We start from the raw sequence: 19,628 nt of genomic DNA on the forward strand, positions 1-19,628 counted from the left end.
CAAAGACAGTAGAGTCGGTTATTTTGACATTCTAAACCATGTTGCTACAACATGGGGGAACTTCAAAACCGCTGAACCAAAGACTGGGAGAACAAAGATCACATGCTGTGTAATCCAGAAGGTATCTGTCCATGGAAACAGGAAATAGCTCAGCTGTTGTCAGGGAGAGAAATCAGCTGACGGGCATGGGGGCCTTGGGAAAAGAAAAGATCCAGAAATCTGAAGAGACTGTCACAGTGGATCATCATTTGTTCCTCATGTCTTTGTGTGTTTCTTATCCAAGGGAAGAAATTTTCATGAAACCAGAGGAGCGAGGTGCTCCCAAGAGGTGTGAATGAAGTGATGTGCACTGGTTGTTCTAGGAAACAGAAACCGATGAAGATGGAGCACCATGCCTGCTCACCTGTTAGCAGTGTGGACTGAGAAGGAAGTAGGGGGACACGGGCGAGACGCTTCCCTCAGAGTTGTGGAGGGATCTTCATCATCAAGATTTTAGAAGTGAACTTGGACTTGCCAATAATCTACTTCATATCCTCTGTCCCAGAGTACCAGGACCATTCTATAGAGGATGTGGCTTAAATAAATCAGTTCCAGGATCGTTAGGCAAGCTGACATCCCTTTCGCTTTACCCACATCTCAGGATTCTATATGCAGAAGTATCAGATGCTCTAGCCAAGCTTCATAAAATCTGTTTCATAACTGACTCGTTGGACAAGGGTCAACTGTAGGAAAAGGACAGGAGTTTTCTGGACCCTGCATTTTCTTAAAGCTGCTGTTGAGGACTTGACGTGGTATGTGTGTTTTGTTGTGTGGTGTTTGGTGAGCAGTTGTGTGTGGATGAAGGGTAACACAGACCTTACTATCATCACCTCATGGCCGGTTCTTGAAAGCAGCAAGTGGGATAGGGAGATGGTCAGATTGTTTAGCAGGCAAAGGTACTTGTTGCCAAGTGCTGCCAAGTCTGAAGACCCAAGTTCAATTCCCTGGAACCCACATTACGTAGTGTCATTTTTGAGACTTAAATTCACTGTATCTATTTAGTTCTAGGACTGGACTTTTTTTCTGCTAGATGGTGTGTGAGTGAAGAACCTGGAAAGGAGTTCTCTATGTTACAAAGTACAGGTGACTCACAGCTTTGTGTTTCAGTGCTGTAGGCGGAGACATGGAGCTTCCATGTGTTACGTTAGGTTAGCACTCTGTCCTTGAGCTGTACTGTAGCCCATCAATTTTGTCATCTCCCCAAAGAAAAATGACTTTACTTTGTTGGCATTTAAGGCCAGTGTTTGTAGAGAGGCCCTGAAAGTTCTGAAAGTTTTATTGAGCGTCTGTTTATTGAAGACTGTTGTATACATACGCTGTGGCTGCGGATAACAAAGAAAGGGCCTGTCTTTCTGGGGTTTATCTGGATGGAAGTGTGCTAGTCATGCAGAGACATAGCTTTTGGTTGCTATGGGAATGGGTTCCAGGATCTTGGCACATTTCATTGTTTAATGTAGCGTTCTCAGTTCCAGTAAAGCTGTAGGGGACCCGAATTTCCCAAAACTGAAGCTCAAAGGTGAGTCAGGACAACCTAGGGATCCCAACAGGGGTCAAGGTGGAGACAGACCACAGGCCTTTCCTGTGATAACATCCAGCAGCCGTTACGCTAGACAGTGTCAGTAAATGATACTGTTAAGTCCTCACTGCAGTCTTCTGGGGTCTCTGTTGCTAACACTGTTAAACTGATGGAAAATGTAAAGAGATGGCCTTTAGGAATATCCAAAACTAATTATGAATCTCCATGAGTTGAATACAGTTTGTAAATTTTTTAATAATTTGACTGGTGACTTATTAAAAACATTGTTTTATGAGTTTTCTCAGCCCAGCCATATTTCAGTGAAGTAAGATCTGTTTAGTGTAAAATGTACTGTTTTGAGCATTCTCAGATGTACAGGTACTTGGTGATTCTGTACAGCAGTCACTATCTTCATCCAGAACTTCTCTGTATCTTTGAAGCAATGTCATGCTAATGCTCCCTGCCCTCCCAGGTTCTGACAGGACCATTCTATTTCATGTCTACACATTTGACTCATTGGGTACCACATGTAACTGTGCAATGCTTGCCGCTTTATGACTTGTTTTGTGTTGTTTGTTTTCACCCAGCCAAGTGTTCATCCATGTGTTAAAATGCTCTTACTTTCTAGAGCTGAATATTTTATTTTGTGTATACACCAGAGTTTATATGTCCATCCATCTGTCTGTCCATCCACCCAGCCATCCATGTACACACACTTGCATCAAGTCTTCTGTTTGGTTATTACAAATTTGGTTGCTGAAAACTCATGGCTGTAGATACCTGTTTTAGCTCCTGCCTTCAGTTCATTTGGGAGTTTATCCAGAAGTGGACTGCTAAGACCAATAAGAATTCTCTGTTTAGTTTTTTGTTTGTTTGTTTGTTTGTTTGTTTGTTTGTTTTTGAGGACCTTTCAAAGTGGTTTCCATAGTGGCTATAACATTTTACATTCTCACCAACAGTGCACAAGAATTCCAGTTTTTCCACGCGTTCAACACTTAAAAATAGTCATGATAAATGGATGTGAGCATTGGTGTGGTCTGTGTATACACATACGTATATACATACATACATGCATATATATATATATACATACATACATGCATGCATGCATGTCATATGAAAAGATTTTATGTATATCACTTTGAAAGTGAATCTCTGGTTCTGTCAGGGGATTTTCTCCTCATAGCCTGAGGCAGTGTGGCTTGGCTGGTGAATCCGTCATTCAGAAGGCAGTTTCAGTGGATTAAGAAGGAACACACTGCAGTCATACTTCCTGGTGCAAATGGACCCTCTCATCGTTGCCCATGATGTGATTTCAGGACTTGGATTCTTACCTCTGTAAAATGAATGTGATAATACAGGATGTAGTAGCTTCACTTTTCTATACAACGAGTTCCAAGTCTAGTGGATGCCTGTAACTGCATAGTTCCAACCTGATGTATAACCAGCATCATGTCTGTCTACCCATTTGTCTGTCTGTCCCTCCCTCATCTCTCTCTGACAACTGATCTATCCACTAATGAGTAAAGACTGTTGCTATTGGTAGTTATAGAAAGGAAAGGAGTTCATTGGTTTTGCAGAGGGAGATGCTGTGGAAGGGTGTTCAGTGGGAAAGTGGGCCCCTTATCTTTGTCAAAGCCGCTACAATTATTTGTGTAAAATCTTTGTCCTCAGGCTGGAGGGAGGTGATTGTTGTCCTATGAAGCCCATAGTCACTGAGTGTTTTCAGAATCAAAGACCTGATACTTTCTGTAAATAGTAGACAGCTTGGGCCAGGGCAACTGGATCCTAGTAGAGCATCCATCTCAGAGAAGGCTGATGGGTCCTCCAGGTTCCTGTTGGTTATGCACAATGTCTCTGGCATCAGTTGGCATGACTATAGAATCGAGGTTAGAGTTAATCTCATCACCTCTCAGTACTGCTAAGAGGCCAGTGAGCAAACACAATCAGAGCCAGGGTCTCAGAGAGCTACCTTCCTTTCCTGTGGATGGTACCTCATGCTAGCCAATAAGTTATGCTTTGGGGGAATAGTGAGAGGTGTCTCAGTGAATCTTGATGTAGGCCCTTGGTTAAAAAAGCATACTTGATGGTCCCACTGCCTATGTTGTTTTCATTAGCTGCCTGGAAAAGGATATTTCTAAGTGCAGAGTGTGGGGCAATGGACCATGCCACCAGACAGAACTGATAAGGTAGTATCAAAGTTCAGAAGCCCGATAAAACTCACAGTGAAAATGGCAGGAGTTTGAACTAGTTCCCGACCAGGTTCCTGTCCTGGAGCACATGACCATGACACCCCACTAAGAGGACCATGACAATCTGTCATGTAGCATAGAGCCTCTAGTTCTCTATGCTAATGAGGTATCTAGGGGTCCTGAGTGTTTAGCCAATGAGCATTCCTTCCTAGGCATCCCTTCCTGCAAAAGGTATTTAATCTCTGGTTCACCCTGAGTAAGTTGTATGCATCTTCATCTGCTACGAATAAACAGTTTAGACAAGCAAGGACTGTCTCCTTCATCAAGGACCAGGGATCAGGGGCGGGGAGGAGGCTCTGCTAAGTCTCCTGCAGAGGACCTCTCTTCCAGCCCCTCTGCACTCCTGGTACTCATTCAGCTGGATCATTCCCCCACCTACCATGTGGGTCCTGGAATCAGAACCCAGGTTAGCAGACTTGACTGAAGTTGCATTTATACACTGAGCCACCTCACTGGCCCCGTGTGTATATGAGCTTTAAAGAGCTATTAGTCTGGTGTGGTGATGCACACCAGTATCTCAGCGCTGGGAAAACTGAAGTAGAAGGATTGCGAGTCCAAGGCCAGCCTGGCTACATAGTGAGGCTCTATCTCAAGAGAGCAGCATCAACAACAAACATAAAAAAGGGAGAGAAAACTGTCTGTCTGGGTATTCCTCCGTTTTGAACTGGATTAACTTGTGGGCTTATTCTTGCCACTGAGTTGAACTCCATATGACTTTTTTCTTCCTTTCTCTTTTCTGAAGCAGAGCCTCACAGTGTGTTCTTTGTATTCAGAATCCTGCACCACCTTCCAAATGCTGGGATTACAGGTGTGCACCATACCTGGCCGTGATTCCAGTTTTATGCTGAAGACTTTTGTTTTCTTTTTTGAGACAGGGTCTCACTGGTTAGCTCTGGTTGTCCTGGAATTTGCTATGTAGTATGAACTTGCCCTGAATTCCCAGATATCTACCTACCTCTGCTTCCCAAGTGCAGGGATCCGAGGCAACCCGTATGTTGAAGTCTGTAATGGATCTTGAGATGAGTTAGTGTACTCTGTAGGATTCAGCCTCATTGTATGGTGTGCAGTGTGCAATTTTGCAATGCCATTTTAATAAATGACACTGTCTCTTCCCCATTTTTGGTCAATTATGGTACTTCGTCAATTATGAATTGATCCTTGTATCAATGATGGAGCATTCATTGCAAACTTGATAGAATCTAGAATCACCTGGAAGCTGGGCCTGTAAGCATGCCTGTGGGAGATTGTCTTGATTATATTCCCTGATGTGGGATAGCCTATCTTAATTGTGGGTGAGATTGTTCCCTGGCTGGTACCCCAAATTATTTATGTGTTTTCTGATTGTGGATGTGATGTGACTAGCTGCCATAAGGTCTTGCCTTGGCTTTCCCTCCGTAATAGCCTGTACCTTAAACTAGGAGCCAAAATAACCCTTTTTTACCATAGGTTGCTAACAATTAGAATATTTTATTATAGCAACAGGAAGAGAAGCTCGACAGCTCTCTGCCCTGTTGTGTTGCTCTCTCTCTCCATGTCTATGTCAGTATCACGATGTTTTAGTTGTGATAGTTGAATAATACAGTTTGAAATCTGGTAGTCTGATCTCAAAAGTAGCTTTGCCTGTTTGGAGCCCTTTATGGTTGCATATGAATTTTCAGATTTCCACTCATTTCTGTGGTACAGATTGTGTGGAATTTTATCGATCACGCTGAGTAATGCAAACATTTTAACTATATTAGTTTTTAGATGAATAATCTTTTGTTTCATCTCTATTCAATTCTTTGGTTTAAATATATGTTTAATTTTTAAAACTGCTCTTGCCGATAGGATCCTTTTCTTGATTTCTTTACAGATGAGTCACCGTCAGCAGACAGCAAGGCTGTTGCTTTTCATGTGGTGCTTTTGTACGCTGTAGCATTGCAGCTTCCGTTTATTCCATTTAACGGTTTTGGCCATAGTCCTTGTAGAGTTTTCTCTACACGCCGTTCTGCACTTCCTTTCTGAATCTTTATTTTTTTTGATATTTGAGATAGGTTCTCATATGACCCAGATTAGCCTTGAACTTACTATGTGGTCAAGGATAGCCCTGAACTCCTGATTGTCTTGCTCTCCCCTCCCCCACCCCCAAGTGTTGAGAGTGTAGATATGAACTGCCACACCTGGCTGATTCCTCAACTCTTGTTGGTTCCCTAACTGTTTTAGGTTGGCGTTGTGGCACCTAGGCACCATTCCCTTGTTCGTGGTCTCAGAGGGGTAGCTTGTGAATATTAACTATTGACTGTATGGCTTCCAAACCCTTTTCTGCATCTATTGTGATGAATGGATGAGTGACATTATCCTTCGCTTTGCCAGAGATCCGTACTCATGAAGACTTGAGGTTTTCTTCCAAGTTGAGATATTTAAACCCCACCTCTCTTTACATGCTTCCCAATGGCCTCTGTTAGTCTTCAGGCTACCCCTTGGGACCTTGCCCTAGGCTAGATTCATTCTTGTCTCCTGCCAAGCTCCTTCAGACACATACACTTGATCTACCTCCAGCCATGCTTTGGTCACAAGCCCATGCCACCATTGTCTCTCTCTGCAGCTTTGGCAGCCTCCAGTCCTGCCCGACCATCTTTGATCTGCAGATTTTCTTTGCTGCCCGACCACTGCAGAATGCTCCCCTGTCTGAGAGTGGGCCCTACGTCCACCTTGTCTTACCCACCTTTCTTTAACCAGGGTCTCTGCTTCAGACTGTTGGAATTTCCAGTTGTTTGCTGTGACAGCTATCCTGGTGCCTCTTCTGAGGGAGGCTGTTCAGGACCTAACACTACCCATACTGTTTAAGTCACATACCCTTCCCCAGACACCCTGCAGTGGTTAGGATGGGTTTGCTGGCCACTGTCCTTGCACCACTCTGTTTGACCTAATACTACTCAGGCCCGGGGAACCTAGCAGGCATTTGGTGTGTGACTGAACAAGGAAATGAACAACTCACTCCTCATTTGAAATGTGTTGTTGCTAAACGATGAAGAAAACAAGCAAATCAGAGGAACCTTACTTCCACAGAGAAGGCTGTGTCCCCCCTAAGCTGTTTGCTAGAATGACAACAGTCTTGGCTGTCGTTGCAGGCGTCCTTACTGCCTGTGGCTCTGAGCTGCTTAGTGTCTACTTACTGCCAGGGGCAACCGAGGTGGTGATTATTGCCGGATCCCTAGGTTCTCTTGCATCAGGATACTTGGTCTAAGAGGGACCATTGGGACTTACAGAAAGACTGCCATTTCATTGTAGTCCTGAAGAGTTTTTGGAAAAGAAATGAGCCTGCCAACTTTGACAGATTGAGGGTGGGGAATGATGCTGGGCTCTGTTTTTGTTTTTTAAATGAAATTTAAGTATAAACCTGTAGATCACACTAAACGATACACAGAAGGCTTGGTTGGACCAGAGTAAGAAGCAGATAGCACCTTCAGGGTCTGCCTCAGCAACCCATTTCTGCTAGTGTGACTTCAGTCCCCAAAGCTCCACACTCACACTGTCCCAACACAGTGCCACCAACTAGGGATTCAGTGTCCACACACATGAGCCTGTGGGGGACAGTTTATAGTCAAACTCCAACAGAGACCTTGAAACCACAGCAACCCATGTAGCTGATGTCTTGGATCCTTTGCAGGGAAGTTTCTGCATGGCCAGCACCTGCATGTTGTCTGTAAACTTACACTAGCACAACTAAACTCAGCAATAGAATGTGCTGGCTGCTCAGGGGCCCCCATGAAAGCTACTGGCCATGCATCTTTATGGGGACAAAAAATTGTGCTGCCTGCAAGTCCTTTTTTTTTTCCCCAACACAGAGCTACTGAACATAGGTGCTGGGGTAGGCCTGAGAGTTCTGTGGTAGTTTTCTTCTATGTAACTTTCTCTTAATTGAGTTTTGTTCCAGTTCCCTCTTTCCCAGTTTCCCTGTGGTTGGGCCCCATTCACTCTTTGATTCAAAAGAATGAGAATGTGGCTGCCAGAAGCTTTATGTTTGAGCACAATGTCCCCGAGGATGGGCTAGAGACCAGAGCCTCCCCTTCGAACGAAGTGACTATAGATCCACTTCTGCCAGACCAAGACATACTTGTGGCAGGGGCAAGGGTGAGCTGCCTAGGAGTTACGGTAGCTGGTTACCACTGGCTACATACAGTCATTGGCAGTGTCATTGCACGCTATTGTCAGATGCCTCTTTAGTAAGGTCTGTGCCAAGAGTTGTGATGGACTCTGTGAGAAGACATGGTCCATTTGTCAGTTCCAGTAGAGGAAGGCAGTTAAGTGTGACAACAGAAAGTGTTTTGGTTATAGTGTAGTGTTGATGTGGTGATCTGGGCTGCCTGGGTGCACAAGACAAGGAAGGGCCCATTCTGGACCCTTGTCTTCTATGGTAGAAGGACACCGTACTGTTACCTTCCCTGAACCATGGACTTCTGTGACTCTTGGATATAAACCTGTTGTGGATAGCCTCAGCCTTGTACTTTGATGTTAATTCCCCTTTCCTGGGAAGTGCTGCAGAGGAGGAGTGAATCATTACACAGGTGACTTCTAGTGAACCTTCTGCCCACCTTAATTTATAAAATAAAGGCTGGAGCCAGTGATTGGGCAGAGAAGGGGAGGTGGAGAAATAAAGATTGGTGGGAAGAGAGCAGGAGGAGAGAGGAGAGAGAAGAGAGAAGATGACGGAGGAGGATGACAGGGAAGCAGGAGGTGGAAGGACAAGTGCAGGGTCTGGAAAACCCTCAAGTTATAAGGGTCTCATAGCTGGGGAACAGAGTAGTGAAGTGATGAATCTGCCCAATTTAGGCTTGCAGAATATATTCATAATTATTGAGTTGTGTTTTCATTGACCGCTCATATTTGGGTTGGAGATTTACCACAACAGAAACCAAGCAGAAAGTTGATCTCTCTAACCAGAGATACATTTAATACAAAAAGCAAAGCAAACCAAAAACTCTCTGAAATGAAGTCCTGGGAAAACACAGTACATGCTCCTATAAACAGCTGAACTCTGGCCACATGCTGTCCCGTCCCTCTTGGGCATTTCTGTGTCAGTGGCACCATCAGCCTGAGCCTGAGTTCACTGGCCCATAGCCTGAGTCTGACCAGTCTGCCTCCAGCAAGCAGAGGCGATTGCTTTTGGTCCAGTGACCTTCCAAGTGCCTCCAAGATTAAGGCCACCCATCTGGAAAGCTTTTCTTTACTCCGAATGGTGAGTGCAGGAGGCAGAGACGCAGGCTCCATGGTGACTTCTGTCTTGGCATTGGTGCAAGCCTTAGGTGGCCTTGGCTGCTGGCCACTTCAGTTTTCTCTGCTGTCACAGAGGCAAGTGGAGGTAGAGTGAACTGTGGGTAATCTAGACAAGCCACTAGACAATGTTGAATGGCACCTTTTCAAGATTCTTTGAGCCCCTGAGTTCATATGAGGTAAAGGAAGGAAGGGACAGAACTGGAACCTGTTCTGAGTGTCAGTGATAATGCCCTGCGTAGACATTACCTGCCTGAGTCTGTATCTCATCCCACACCTGCCTGAACCCCTACTTCAGAGACACCAAGATTTTCTTTAGGTTTAAAGCCTCCCTTTGAAATCTCCATTTTCTTCCCAATTTCAACACAAGAATGTAGTTTAGCCCTATAACCTAGATAAGGAAAGCCTGGGACCATGACATAGTTGTATAAAATTGACATGTTTTCAAACACACAATTAATGTAGCTTATCCAGTTACCCAGTATCACTTCTAATGCATAAACATTTAACTTCCGTCATTTAAATGAAGCCATAGCACATGGCTTCAGAAACCACCGGTCTCCTTACATGGGAGAGTGCTGAGTCCCAGATCCTTAAGTGAGCCCCCTCTTCTTCATCCCTGAGCTGCTTGTGCATAGTGAGGCTGGCAAGGACAGAGGGAGTCCTGTGAGTGAACCCCTGGAATTAGAAACTCAAATGCATATGACTGCAGAAACATTGTAAATTGTGAAAAAGTGAAAGCTGTATTATATAGATGTGATATAATCAGATGGCATGGCCTAAACTACAGTAGTGAATAAACAAAAATTTTAAAAAAAGCAACACCCTCTTGTATGTAGGCTCTTTCTTATATGGAAATAGAGTATTTATTTGGATTACAACCAGTTTTCAGAATGCGGGGTGCTAAAATGTTGGCTTCTGGCTCCTGACTTTACCAGTGCCCTGCAGTAATACTGAAATAACAGGAAGGTGAGAGTGCCTTTGGGGAGGCACAAACGCTCGTCTGGCAGGAGCATACATCATTCTGTGGATCCCACACTAAGTGTTTGAGGTGAGGGCACATACTTGATGGTGTGAGAGACTTAGAATTTTAGCACTTATCTAGATGCACTTGAGCTGCAGGACTCCTTGTTCCCACAGCTTGCTGACAGAAGCTGAGTAATTTGATATTCAGATGGCACAGAATAGGCATCTATACTATTTGCCAAGAAATGGAAAGCCTTGGAAAAGCTGAACTACGATGCATGAATTCGCGCCCAGCATCCTGCAGGAAGCGGTGCAGAAGGTGTTAACCGCCTCTCCTTCTTCCTTCGTTTTACGTGTCACAAGGTGTGCTTTGACAGGCAAAGGAATTAATTGCACATTTACAAAATCAGCAGACAAATCATTAACTTTGATCAATTAGTTGATTACTAGTTAAAATGAAAGGCCTGGGTGTGGTAGCTCATATCTGTAATGCCAGAACTTGGGAGGCTGAGGCCTGAGGATTCTTGTGAGTTTGAAACCAGCCTAAACTACATTCCGACTTTCAGGGGCAGTGTGCAATACACAGTTAAGCCTTGTCTTTAAAATAAAAAGTGACTGAACACTATCACTAGCTTAGTAATGATCAGCATTTGCCGGTTTGTAGAACAACATGCTATTGCTGTCACAACATAAACAGACCTGTTTATAGCATAATTAAAACATAGTCAGGACCACCAAACGATAGAACCTTCAGTTTCATGGTTGAAATAAAGTTCAGCAATTTCAATACTTACTGTTCTGAAACAGTTTTCATAGCATTTTTCTCTCCCTGTGTGTGTGTGTGTGTGTGTGTGTGTGTGTATTGATTTATATCTATTATCTATGTATCTGTTATCTATCAACCATCTATATCTATCTTTCTATCTGTCATCTACCAGTCAATCTATATCTACCATCTGTCTTACCTATCTTGGTGTTTTTGAGACACCATCTAGTATATAGCCTAGGCTGGTCTAGAACTTGTCATATAACCCAGACTGGCCCCAAGCTCAAGATTCTCCTGGATCAGCTTCTTAAGTGGTGGAATTACCTTGAGCCTTTACACCTGATGTAGTCTTTCTTGGTCCCAGGAGCATCGATAGCCACCACTGGTAAGAAATACCCTATGGGACACAGGACAGTTCCCATAGGAAAACTATGTGACCTCAGACTGATATATCTGATGTATGCAGAATAAATAGTGTCATCCTCATTCTCAGTCTGCCAGTCATTCATCTGGTACATGATGAGGACAGTGAAATCAGACTTGATTTTTTTCCTTTAAAACACTTTTCAAATTTCAGAGATACCTGGGGAAAGCAGAGAAGGAGCAGAATGCCAGGGCAGGGTGGTATGCAGTGGGATCAACTAAGCTACACACAAGGTGCTGGGAACCAGAGAAGGGGCTCCTGTGTTAGACACAGAGGAAGAGTTACTCAAGAGCCTCCCTACTTGAGTTAGTGAAGTCCCGATGAAGTACGTGCCTATTGAACAGGCAAAGAGAACGGCCTCTAGGTGTTGCAAACAGAGAGACCCCGAGACAGGATTATGTGTATTCAGTTGGGAAAGTTGGCAGATATGCAGCTGACCCTTATGCTGGAGGGGAGAAGGAGCAGTCATTTGAACCCACAACCTGACAGAATCTGGGATGTAAGGGGGCAGAGCCAAAGCAAAGACAGATGCCACCCACAGAGGTACTGGGGCCTCCTTCCTCCCACTCTCAGATCACCTCCCACACTTGGTTTCCACTGATCAGACCAGATGCCTTTAGTCTTGGTAGCTAGGAATTGTGATCCCCTGCAGCGGAGACAACATCCACTGGAGAGAGAATCCAAGAGTAGAAGAGGACCTGCAGTGGGGCCAGCCTGTGGGCTAGAGGAGTGACCCAAGGGTGGAGAGCTTGCCTTGCTTGCACAGGGCCCTCAGTTTTTGTTGTTATTGTAGTTGTTTGTTTTAGTAAGCTCCATGGAACCTAAACAGAATGGAACCTGGCTGGGGTGAAATCTGGAGAGCTGCAAGCAGTGACATGGCATTTCAGTGACAGTTCCATTTGCAAATCAGGAAGTACACTGGTGACAGAATGAAGGATGGGTGGAGGTGATCTGGACTACAAGATGGGAGGGAGCCAGGAGAAGACTTGTCCAGGAGGAAGGCACCTCAGGCTCGGGATAGGTAGTGTGCCCCTCCACACTTGTGGAGGACCAGTGAGCCAGGCAGCGATGGTTTCTGAGACTTGGTGACCACAGACACCAGAGGACGAAGGGCTGAGACAGTCTCTAGGTTCTGACCGATAGGTGACAGTGCTGGACTAACTCCATGCCCACCCCCTTACTCCTACTGCTGGTCCCACATCCCCACCCCACATGGAACAGCAAGACTCCTGGAGGATGACTGAGACCTTAGATCATGCTGAGCTTAAAATGTAGAATGCTTTTTGTTGACATGCGTACCCACGGTAAGTGTTCATCTTTTCAGGTGAAGGAAGTGCTTTCCTTGGCATGTTTGAGTTGCCAGCATCTCTCCCTTTGTGCTTCAGGGCTGTTATTAAGTAAAAAAAAAAAAAAAAAAGATTACTTAACTCAGCACTGAGTGCCACGGACAACTCCTCTGAGATGGCTACTGAGTGACTAGTAGGAAAGAATGTAGTGTGTGTGGCGTGGGTAAGCCAGACAGAAAGACAGTTTATATCCTGACCAGGACAGGGAAGGATGGTGTAAGATGCAAAGAAAAACCTATGAATGCCTGCTTTGGAACATTGCTTTTACTGACTTTTGGGTCATTTGTCTGAACAGCACTGGAATCATTGAAATGAATGGGGACGGACGGCTATTTCACGGCCGTCCCCAGCCTCACTGACTTTCCTTCGAGCATCAGATGTGCTCCGAGGCAGTGTCCGTAGCTCAGTAAAGCTGGCCCATACCTTTACTCCTTTAACATTTCTGGTTCCAATTGAAAATTGTTGCTCACAGCTGGTTTTTTTTTTTTTTTTTGAGATTTCTCATTACAAGTGGGGAGAAGCATTCCACTGTGAAGTTCATTCACCCTGGAGTCCAGCTTGTGGGCAACTGGATTTCACAGTATTCCCATCTCGAATTCTTTCTTGTAGTTCCCTTCATAAGCATCTCTGGCAGGGGTCCCATGATTTATAAGTCTTGCTATGAAGCCAGTAATTGAATCGCAGCCCTTGTTAGTTAATGGGGGTCAAAGCGTCGGTTCTGAATACTGCAACTTGGTGTGTTACTCAGAGTTTCTGGGAAAGCTTTTGTTCCTTCCTGTGATTTTCACTTTCCACTCTAAAGCAGTAAACAGGAATGGCCTTGTTTGGGTGGTGAACAAACAGTAAATCGTTAGTTTTTAAAATCTGTTCAGAGGGAGTCTGAATCTAAATTTAAATGTTTTAAAGTAAATACTTACCAGTGTAATAAACATGTAAGCATCTTCAACCTAGAACAATAGGGGCAAGCAGGGCCTTGAGTGCTACATGGGTGGCTGAGGCAGGAGGATTGCTGTTAAATACAAACATAGTGAGACCATGTCTCAAAGTAAAAGAGTAATAAGATCAGTAAGTAACAAGGAAACAGTATCATTGAACAACAGGGCCGTGATCCAGCTCAGTGGGGGGGACACTTGTCTAGCACGTGTGAACCCTCTAAACTGAATCACCAGTTAAAGAAAAATACAGAGGTGTGTCATGACCTGTCACCTAAATAAATATACCAATACAGTCTTGTATCAAGAAAATAATCTTGAATAAACTTAAGCATGCAATCTCATGGTTCTCAAACCTTAACAGCCCATAGATTTGTTCCTGTTACCACAGCATCATTATACTTTGGTAATATACGTGGTAAGGCTCCAGCCCCATGGAAGCACATAAGGATTTTCTTACTTTAGTGGTACAGAAGAAGTGACCCCTGCAATTGGTCTTGAAGAAAAATTAGGTTTTATACTTAGGGTATGTAGACATCCTGCCCTATTTCCCATGATTCTCATCTCATTGCATTGGTCCACCCCTCCAGTGGCAGGCACTGATTTGCTTGCTGTACCGTTTGTTAAGGACTCCCCCCCACCCCCCAAGCTGTTGCCTGAGAGTTGAGACTCTTCACCTTCATTCACCTCCTCCCAGGTACACTGTGCTCCCAGTTGCCCTTTCCCCACGCCCCTTCCTCTCACCATCCTGCACTCCTCATGGGGCCTGGCCTGCCGCTTGCAGCCTCTGGAGGATCATGACATAATGATTCATATTCGCCCCTTATTTCATAGATGGCATGAAGCACGGGTTGCTGAGATGGCTTCCTGGATATTGTGTGACAGTAGTAGGTTTAGCATCTAGGCATAGCCCCATGTCTTCCAAGGAGCATTTTCAAAGGTCCCAACATGCTTCTCTGTATCCCTTGAGCCTCCAGGGTCCCCTTAACACAGGCTTGTCCTGGGCTAAAAAAAGTCTTGTGGTGACCTCTACTGGTGTCACTAACTTCAGGCCACGCTCTAAGGTGGAATCCTGTCCCCTGTGTGACTGACACAAGTCCTGTATTCAGTTCTTGCCTGTGAACTGGACTTGGATACTTCACTGTGTGGTTCATTTTAGAAATCCAAGGTGTATGGAAGTAAGTACACTCCCACAATGCTGAGGGGCAGACAGGCAATCCTTTCATCTCTCAGGCAGAATCAAGACTCAGCTCACGTGGCATACTCAAATGGGACCCACAGCCCCTCCCAACCCCCATGCCTCTCACACGAAGTTTTCTCCATTAGATTTGTGCACCACAGAGGGCACAGTAGGCCATCAGTCTTCCTATTAGTAAAGTGCCGACAGGCTAAGTCAGTAGAGACTCCCACATCCTGGGTGGCATCCATCCTTTATCTGTTTTCCTGTGGCTCTCCCTGACAATCCTTCCTCACTGGGCATGATACAGGGGCCAAGGGGAAACAAAGCTGTGCTCGGGGGCAGGGAGAGCAGACTGCTTCTTCACATAGATCAAATCCAGCTTGAAAAACGGTAAGCTAAATAAAATGGAACCTCAGGTCCTCACTAAAGTTTCCTGTGAATGCTCAGAGATGCTGTAAAGGCCCCAGCCTTATATCTACCCTTGACCTTAGTCAACAGCCTAGAGATGATGTAAGCCTTGTCTGACCGATGGCCTTTTGTGGTCTCATAATCTGAAACTCAACTATTAATTTATTCATTGGAAATAAAAGGGCCATGACATTTAAGCCATCCTATGAAGGCTGAGAAAGGCTGAGCTGGGCTTGACTGATGGGAAAGGTTTAAGACTCAGTGTTCTCACTTTAGGAAATTAGGCAGTGCTGTGGGGGAGGCTTGGGCAAGGGCAGGAGGAATGGGCAAAGGTGTGCATAGAGGTTTGGATGTAATACAAGACGGAGGAGGGAACTTTATTCGTATGCCTATGTCTCCTGTTTCTAACAACCCCATGTGTTTCCTCACGTCACTCTGTGGACAGGTAGAACTTTCTGGGTGTCTTCTGCACACAGCTTTTCTTCAAGCTTCTCTAGCTTGGTGTGTTGGGGCCCGAGTCCCTGTAATGCCGTAAGGCTCTCTCATAGCTTTCTGTAGACTTGGCCTCCGTCAGAACTTCCAGGAGTCCACTCACCGAGCCCCCTGCTCGTACAGGCTGCTGTTTCAGTACTCGTGTTTGGAAGTCGCTGTGGGGTTGATGTTTGATAATAAAACACTTTCTGTTCACACACAAAGAACAAGGTCTCACCATTTGCGTTGCAGCAGTTTTCTCGGGATTTCAGAATTTCTCCGTCATGTTAAGTGCACATCCTTAGCCGTCTTTTTTGTTTCTTCCTTTAGGAATCTATATTTGCATGCCTTCCACTCTTGCTTTGATGAAAAGTAAATTTTAGAGTAATTCTTAACAAATCAGCCTTGTCTTGGAGCTTGTGGTTTTCTTCTATTAGCAGTTGTTAGCTTGAGCGATCAGCCTCTATAGAGGCGCCTCCTTGGGGACAATGGCTAAATGCCTGCTTTGTTTTGTGCTGCAGGCAGTAGCTGTGACTACAGATCCAGATGCACACAGCAGATGTGAAAGACAGGCTGCTGTCCTTGGAGATGAAGGTCTGGAGCTGGGACACCCGGTTACCGGCGTGAATGGAGGTTTGAACCAGGCTGCCCTCCCTACGAACATGACAACAGCCCAGGATGGCCATGGGCAAGGTGCCACAGCCACTTGTTCAGCCTCCAACCCGAAGGCCCCCAAAATGGTGACATCCTCAGCATGTCAGAATGGAGGCTGCAAAAGCAGTCCCAGCAGTGATCCCGATGCCGGGGAAGCCAGGCTCAGCCCTTCCAAGCTGGTACGTCTCTTCTCTGGTAGCCGGAAGAGGATGAATTCGAACTCTGAGAGGCCTCACTCGGTAGTCCTTGTGGGGAATTCCTCCACATGGAATGCCCTGGCCTCCTTCCGTAAAATGGGCTCTTTTAAAAGATTGAAATCTTCTGTCCTTCAAGGAATTCAGAACCGGGAGGGGGCAGAAGTTTCCAAGGAAGAGCCAACAGGAGACCTAGGAAAGGCTGCTCCCAATGGCACCATTGCCATCCTGGGAAAGGGTCTAGGCAGGTGTACATCCTTGGGACCTGTAGGAGATGGCACCGGGTCCGACTGCTCAGACCCTGAGGACACGGAGGACGCCTTCCAAAGGAGCACGCACCGTTCACGCAGCATCCGCAGGGCCTATGGCCTGGGCCGCATCAGCCTGCTGGACCTGGGCCGGCAGCCCGTACCAGAGCCCGCTGTGTGTGAGATCCAAGTGCGTGACCCAGAGCCCAGCAGGGCTGTGCCTCTGACGCGCAGAAGCAAGAGCATCGACAGCTTGAGCGTCCTGAAGAGCTCCTTCAAGCGCAAGTCTGCGTCCAACCTCACGGAACTGCAGGGTGACAGGCAGGTTCCCCCCAGGACTCTGAGCGGCTTCTTCACAGACTCCGAGAAGCCAGGTGGCTCAGAGAGAAGAACCAGACGCTGGAGGAGCCCCATCCGGGCCAAGGACTTTGACAGAGTCCTAAGACTGGTGAGCAACGTCAAGGATGCGGCCTGGAAGAGGGAGGCCCCCAGGAGTGCAGACCCTAGCCCTAGTCCCTGTCTGGGGGATGCGAACCCACTACTTGGGCCACGAAGCAAGCTACACGATGACTACTCACGTCGCACCAGCAGCAGCGTGGAGCCAGATTCCAGGCGTGGTGGCTCTTTGTCCTCATCCTGTGTCCCTGCACCATGCACCACTGCGCCCTCCGCAGCCCCAGAACCCCACCTAGATGTGGATACTGCAGTATTCCCCCTGGAAACTAAAAGTGCCCCGCCACTGGGAAATGATGGACCTGGTGCCAGCAGTCCCTCGCCAATCCCCACAGACCCAGAAGGGTTGAGCCAAGCCTCCAGTGAGGCACATACTGGCAGCCAGCATCCCTTCGACCCGGTGCAGCTTCCCACGCCTCTGAGGCCCACCACGCCCAAGCCCCAAAGCCCTCAGAGCCCAGGGAGTACTAAGTGTCCCAGTAGTCTAAGTGTGCTGTCCCTCAGTTCAGCGGACAGTGAAGAACGGACTGAGGATACTGTTCACCGGCAGCCAGGACCTGTGTCCCTCCAGGATACTGTCCTCACCAACGCTGGTGACGTGAGGGGAGAAAGCGGTGACAGCTATTTTCCCTCGAATCTCGATGGAGCTACCAATCCAGAAGAGAGGAAGGAAGAGGTAAGGGTCCAGGTGGAGGCCCTGTGATGGGTGACAGTGTGGGAGGGGCGCTTGCCTAGTATTGCTCTGCCATTCACCCAGAGATTTCCAAAGACTGTGCCAACGTGGTTGTAGTAAGTTTCAGAGGAGATGGAAGTTATTGGCTTAGTTTGCCTGGTTCTCGATGTGCCTCCCTGCCAGGTGTTTACTTGGCACATACAAGGTTCCAGGTTAGCCCCCTAGCCCCACACCCCCGGCACCATCCCAAAAGGTAATCTTCATCCCACTTAAAATGGAATTGCTAATAAATACGACCCCTGATGGAGTGTTTGCCACACCATTCATGGAAAAGGTATTTATTGAATATCTACTATGTGCTGCTAGGTCCTGGGAATGAACGTGACCACTAGGGTTTCTCAGAGTTTTCACAGTTTGAAAGGATTTTATTACCCCCGTATCATCCGTGTATTTTAAACTGTTGCTGGTATCCTTCCCCACAGAGTCCTTGAGCATGCAGTTCTTTGTGTTAGAGAACATTACATGCCTTGAGTCTTTTATTTCCGAGAAATGAATTAGAACTGTGCTGCTCGGTAGCTGTCAAGCCCAGAATGATGCTTCTTCATCAAAGAGATTTTAATGATGGCCATTGTACTTATTTTTAGGGCAGAGCTCCAAGCAGCTCACGGATCGGATCAGCAGTAGCTGTCAGAGCTGCACGAGTTCCTTTCACATCCTGTCAAGCAACCAGACAGTTTTACCTCACTGTGCAAGCTCTCTGTATAAGAGCATTCAGTAACATCACCTTACATAGCTAAAAGACAGATGCGTGTTATAAATGTTCCATGCATATATTTCTAGGCCGGGCTACAGCTGTGAATTGGTGCTTGCAACAGGAAATTACTCCTTAGCAACTGTTCCCTCCCACCCAGCCTTGGAGAGGGCTGGCAGACAAATGATTGCTCGGTTCGGTTTGCAGAAGCCTGGACAGCCTGCGGACTTGCTGATATAAATTTACTGAGATGATGCTCTATAGCCCAGGCTGCCCTCAAAGTCACACTCCAGAGTGCTGGGATTATTGGTGTGTACCACACTTCCATGGCTGGCAAATATCTGGTTTTGACCTTTGCTATCCAGAGACATCTAGGTCATAGGACCTTCTGGAAAGGATAGAGAGAGTAGAATTGCTACAGAGTTGCTTTAGAGAGATCTGAACCAGCTTTTAGGATACTCAGTCAGCAGATGTGCAGCTATAGTACTCTAGGCCAGAGGCGCAGTCTGTCAGAACTTTCCGGCATTGAAGGAGATTTGCTCATTTGCATTCTTAAAAAAAAAGAACTTTGGATCCCTTGGAGGAGACAGGGAGCCCTGGGAAGCAGTTCCAACTCTGCTGACTTTGTTTTGTTTTGTTTTGTTTTTGTTTTTAAATTGGCCAAAGGTTTTACTCAATTCTGGGCATGGTCCGTCAGTTTTGCATCTGTAGTATAAAATGCACAGGCCACTGGCTGGTGTGGTTATACACATGTGTGAGCTCGTTGCCAGGGAGATGGAGGCAGGAGAACTGAATTCGACACCATTCTGTTATATAGCATGACTGTCTCAACACAGTGTTTTATTTTGTTGAGGGTTGTACTGCCTCAGATCAAAGTCGGGGTCAGTCCTGCTGATTTGGCCCTCTGACAAGGGTAGCAGCCTATCATGGCAGGAATCCATGTCAGAGTGACAGGTCGTATCTCAAGATTGAAGACAGAAAGAGAGAAGAGGTTGGTAAGATCACACAGTCCCCATCAAGGACAGTCCCCAAGTGAGCTGACTTCCACTGGGGTCCCCCAGAGAGTTCCACAGCACCCCCTAATACTCTCACCCCAGAGACT

At 46.2% G+C, this 19,628-nt stretch overlaps 1 protein-coding gene across 2 annotated transcripts in view; it reads left to right on the top strand.

The window, feature by feature from the left end:
* The window catches only part of Spata13 (spermatogenesis associated 13), a 126,732-nt gene that overhangs the window by 37,071 nt on the left and 70,033 nt on the right, over positions 1-19,628 (top strand). For both annotated transcript variants that reach the window (XM_028785868.1, XM_028785869.1), the window contains one exon: positions 16,075-17,778. In XM_028785868.1, the coding sequence (XP_028641701.1) occupies positions 16,216-17,778 (1,563 nt within the window). In that variant the 5' untranslated portion in view covers positions 16,075-16,215. The remainder of the gene's footprint in view (positions 1-16,074; positions 17,779-19,628) is intronic.

The sequence above is a fragment of the Grammomys surdaster genome, unplaced genomic scaffold, assembly GCF_004785775.1.
Source record: "Grammomys surdaster isolate TR1022 unplaced genomic scaffold, NIH_TR_1.0 125357, whole genome shotgun sequence".
Taxonomy (NCBI): Eukaryota; Metazoa; Chordata; class Mammalia; order Rodentia; family Muridae; genus Grammomys; species Grammomys surdaster.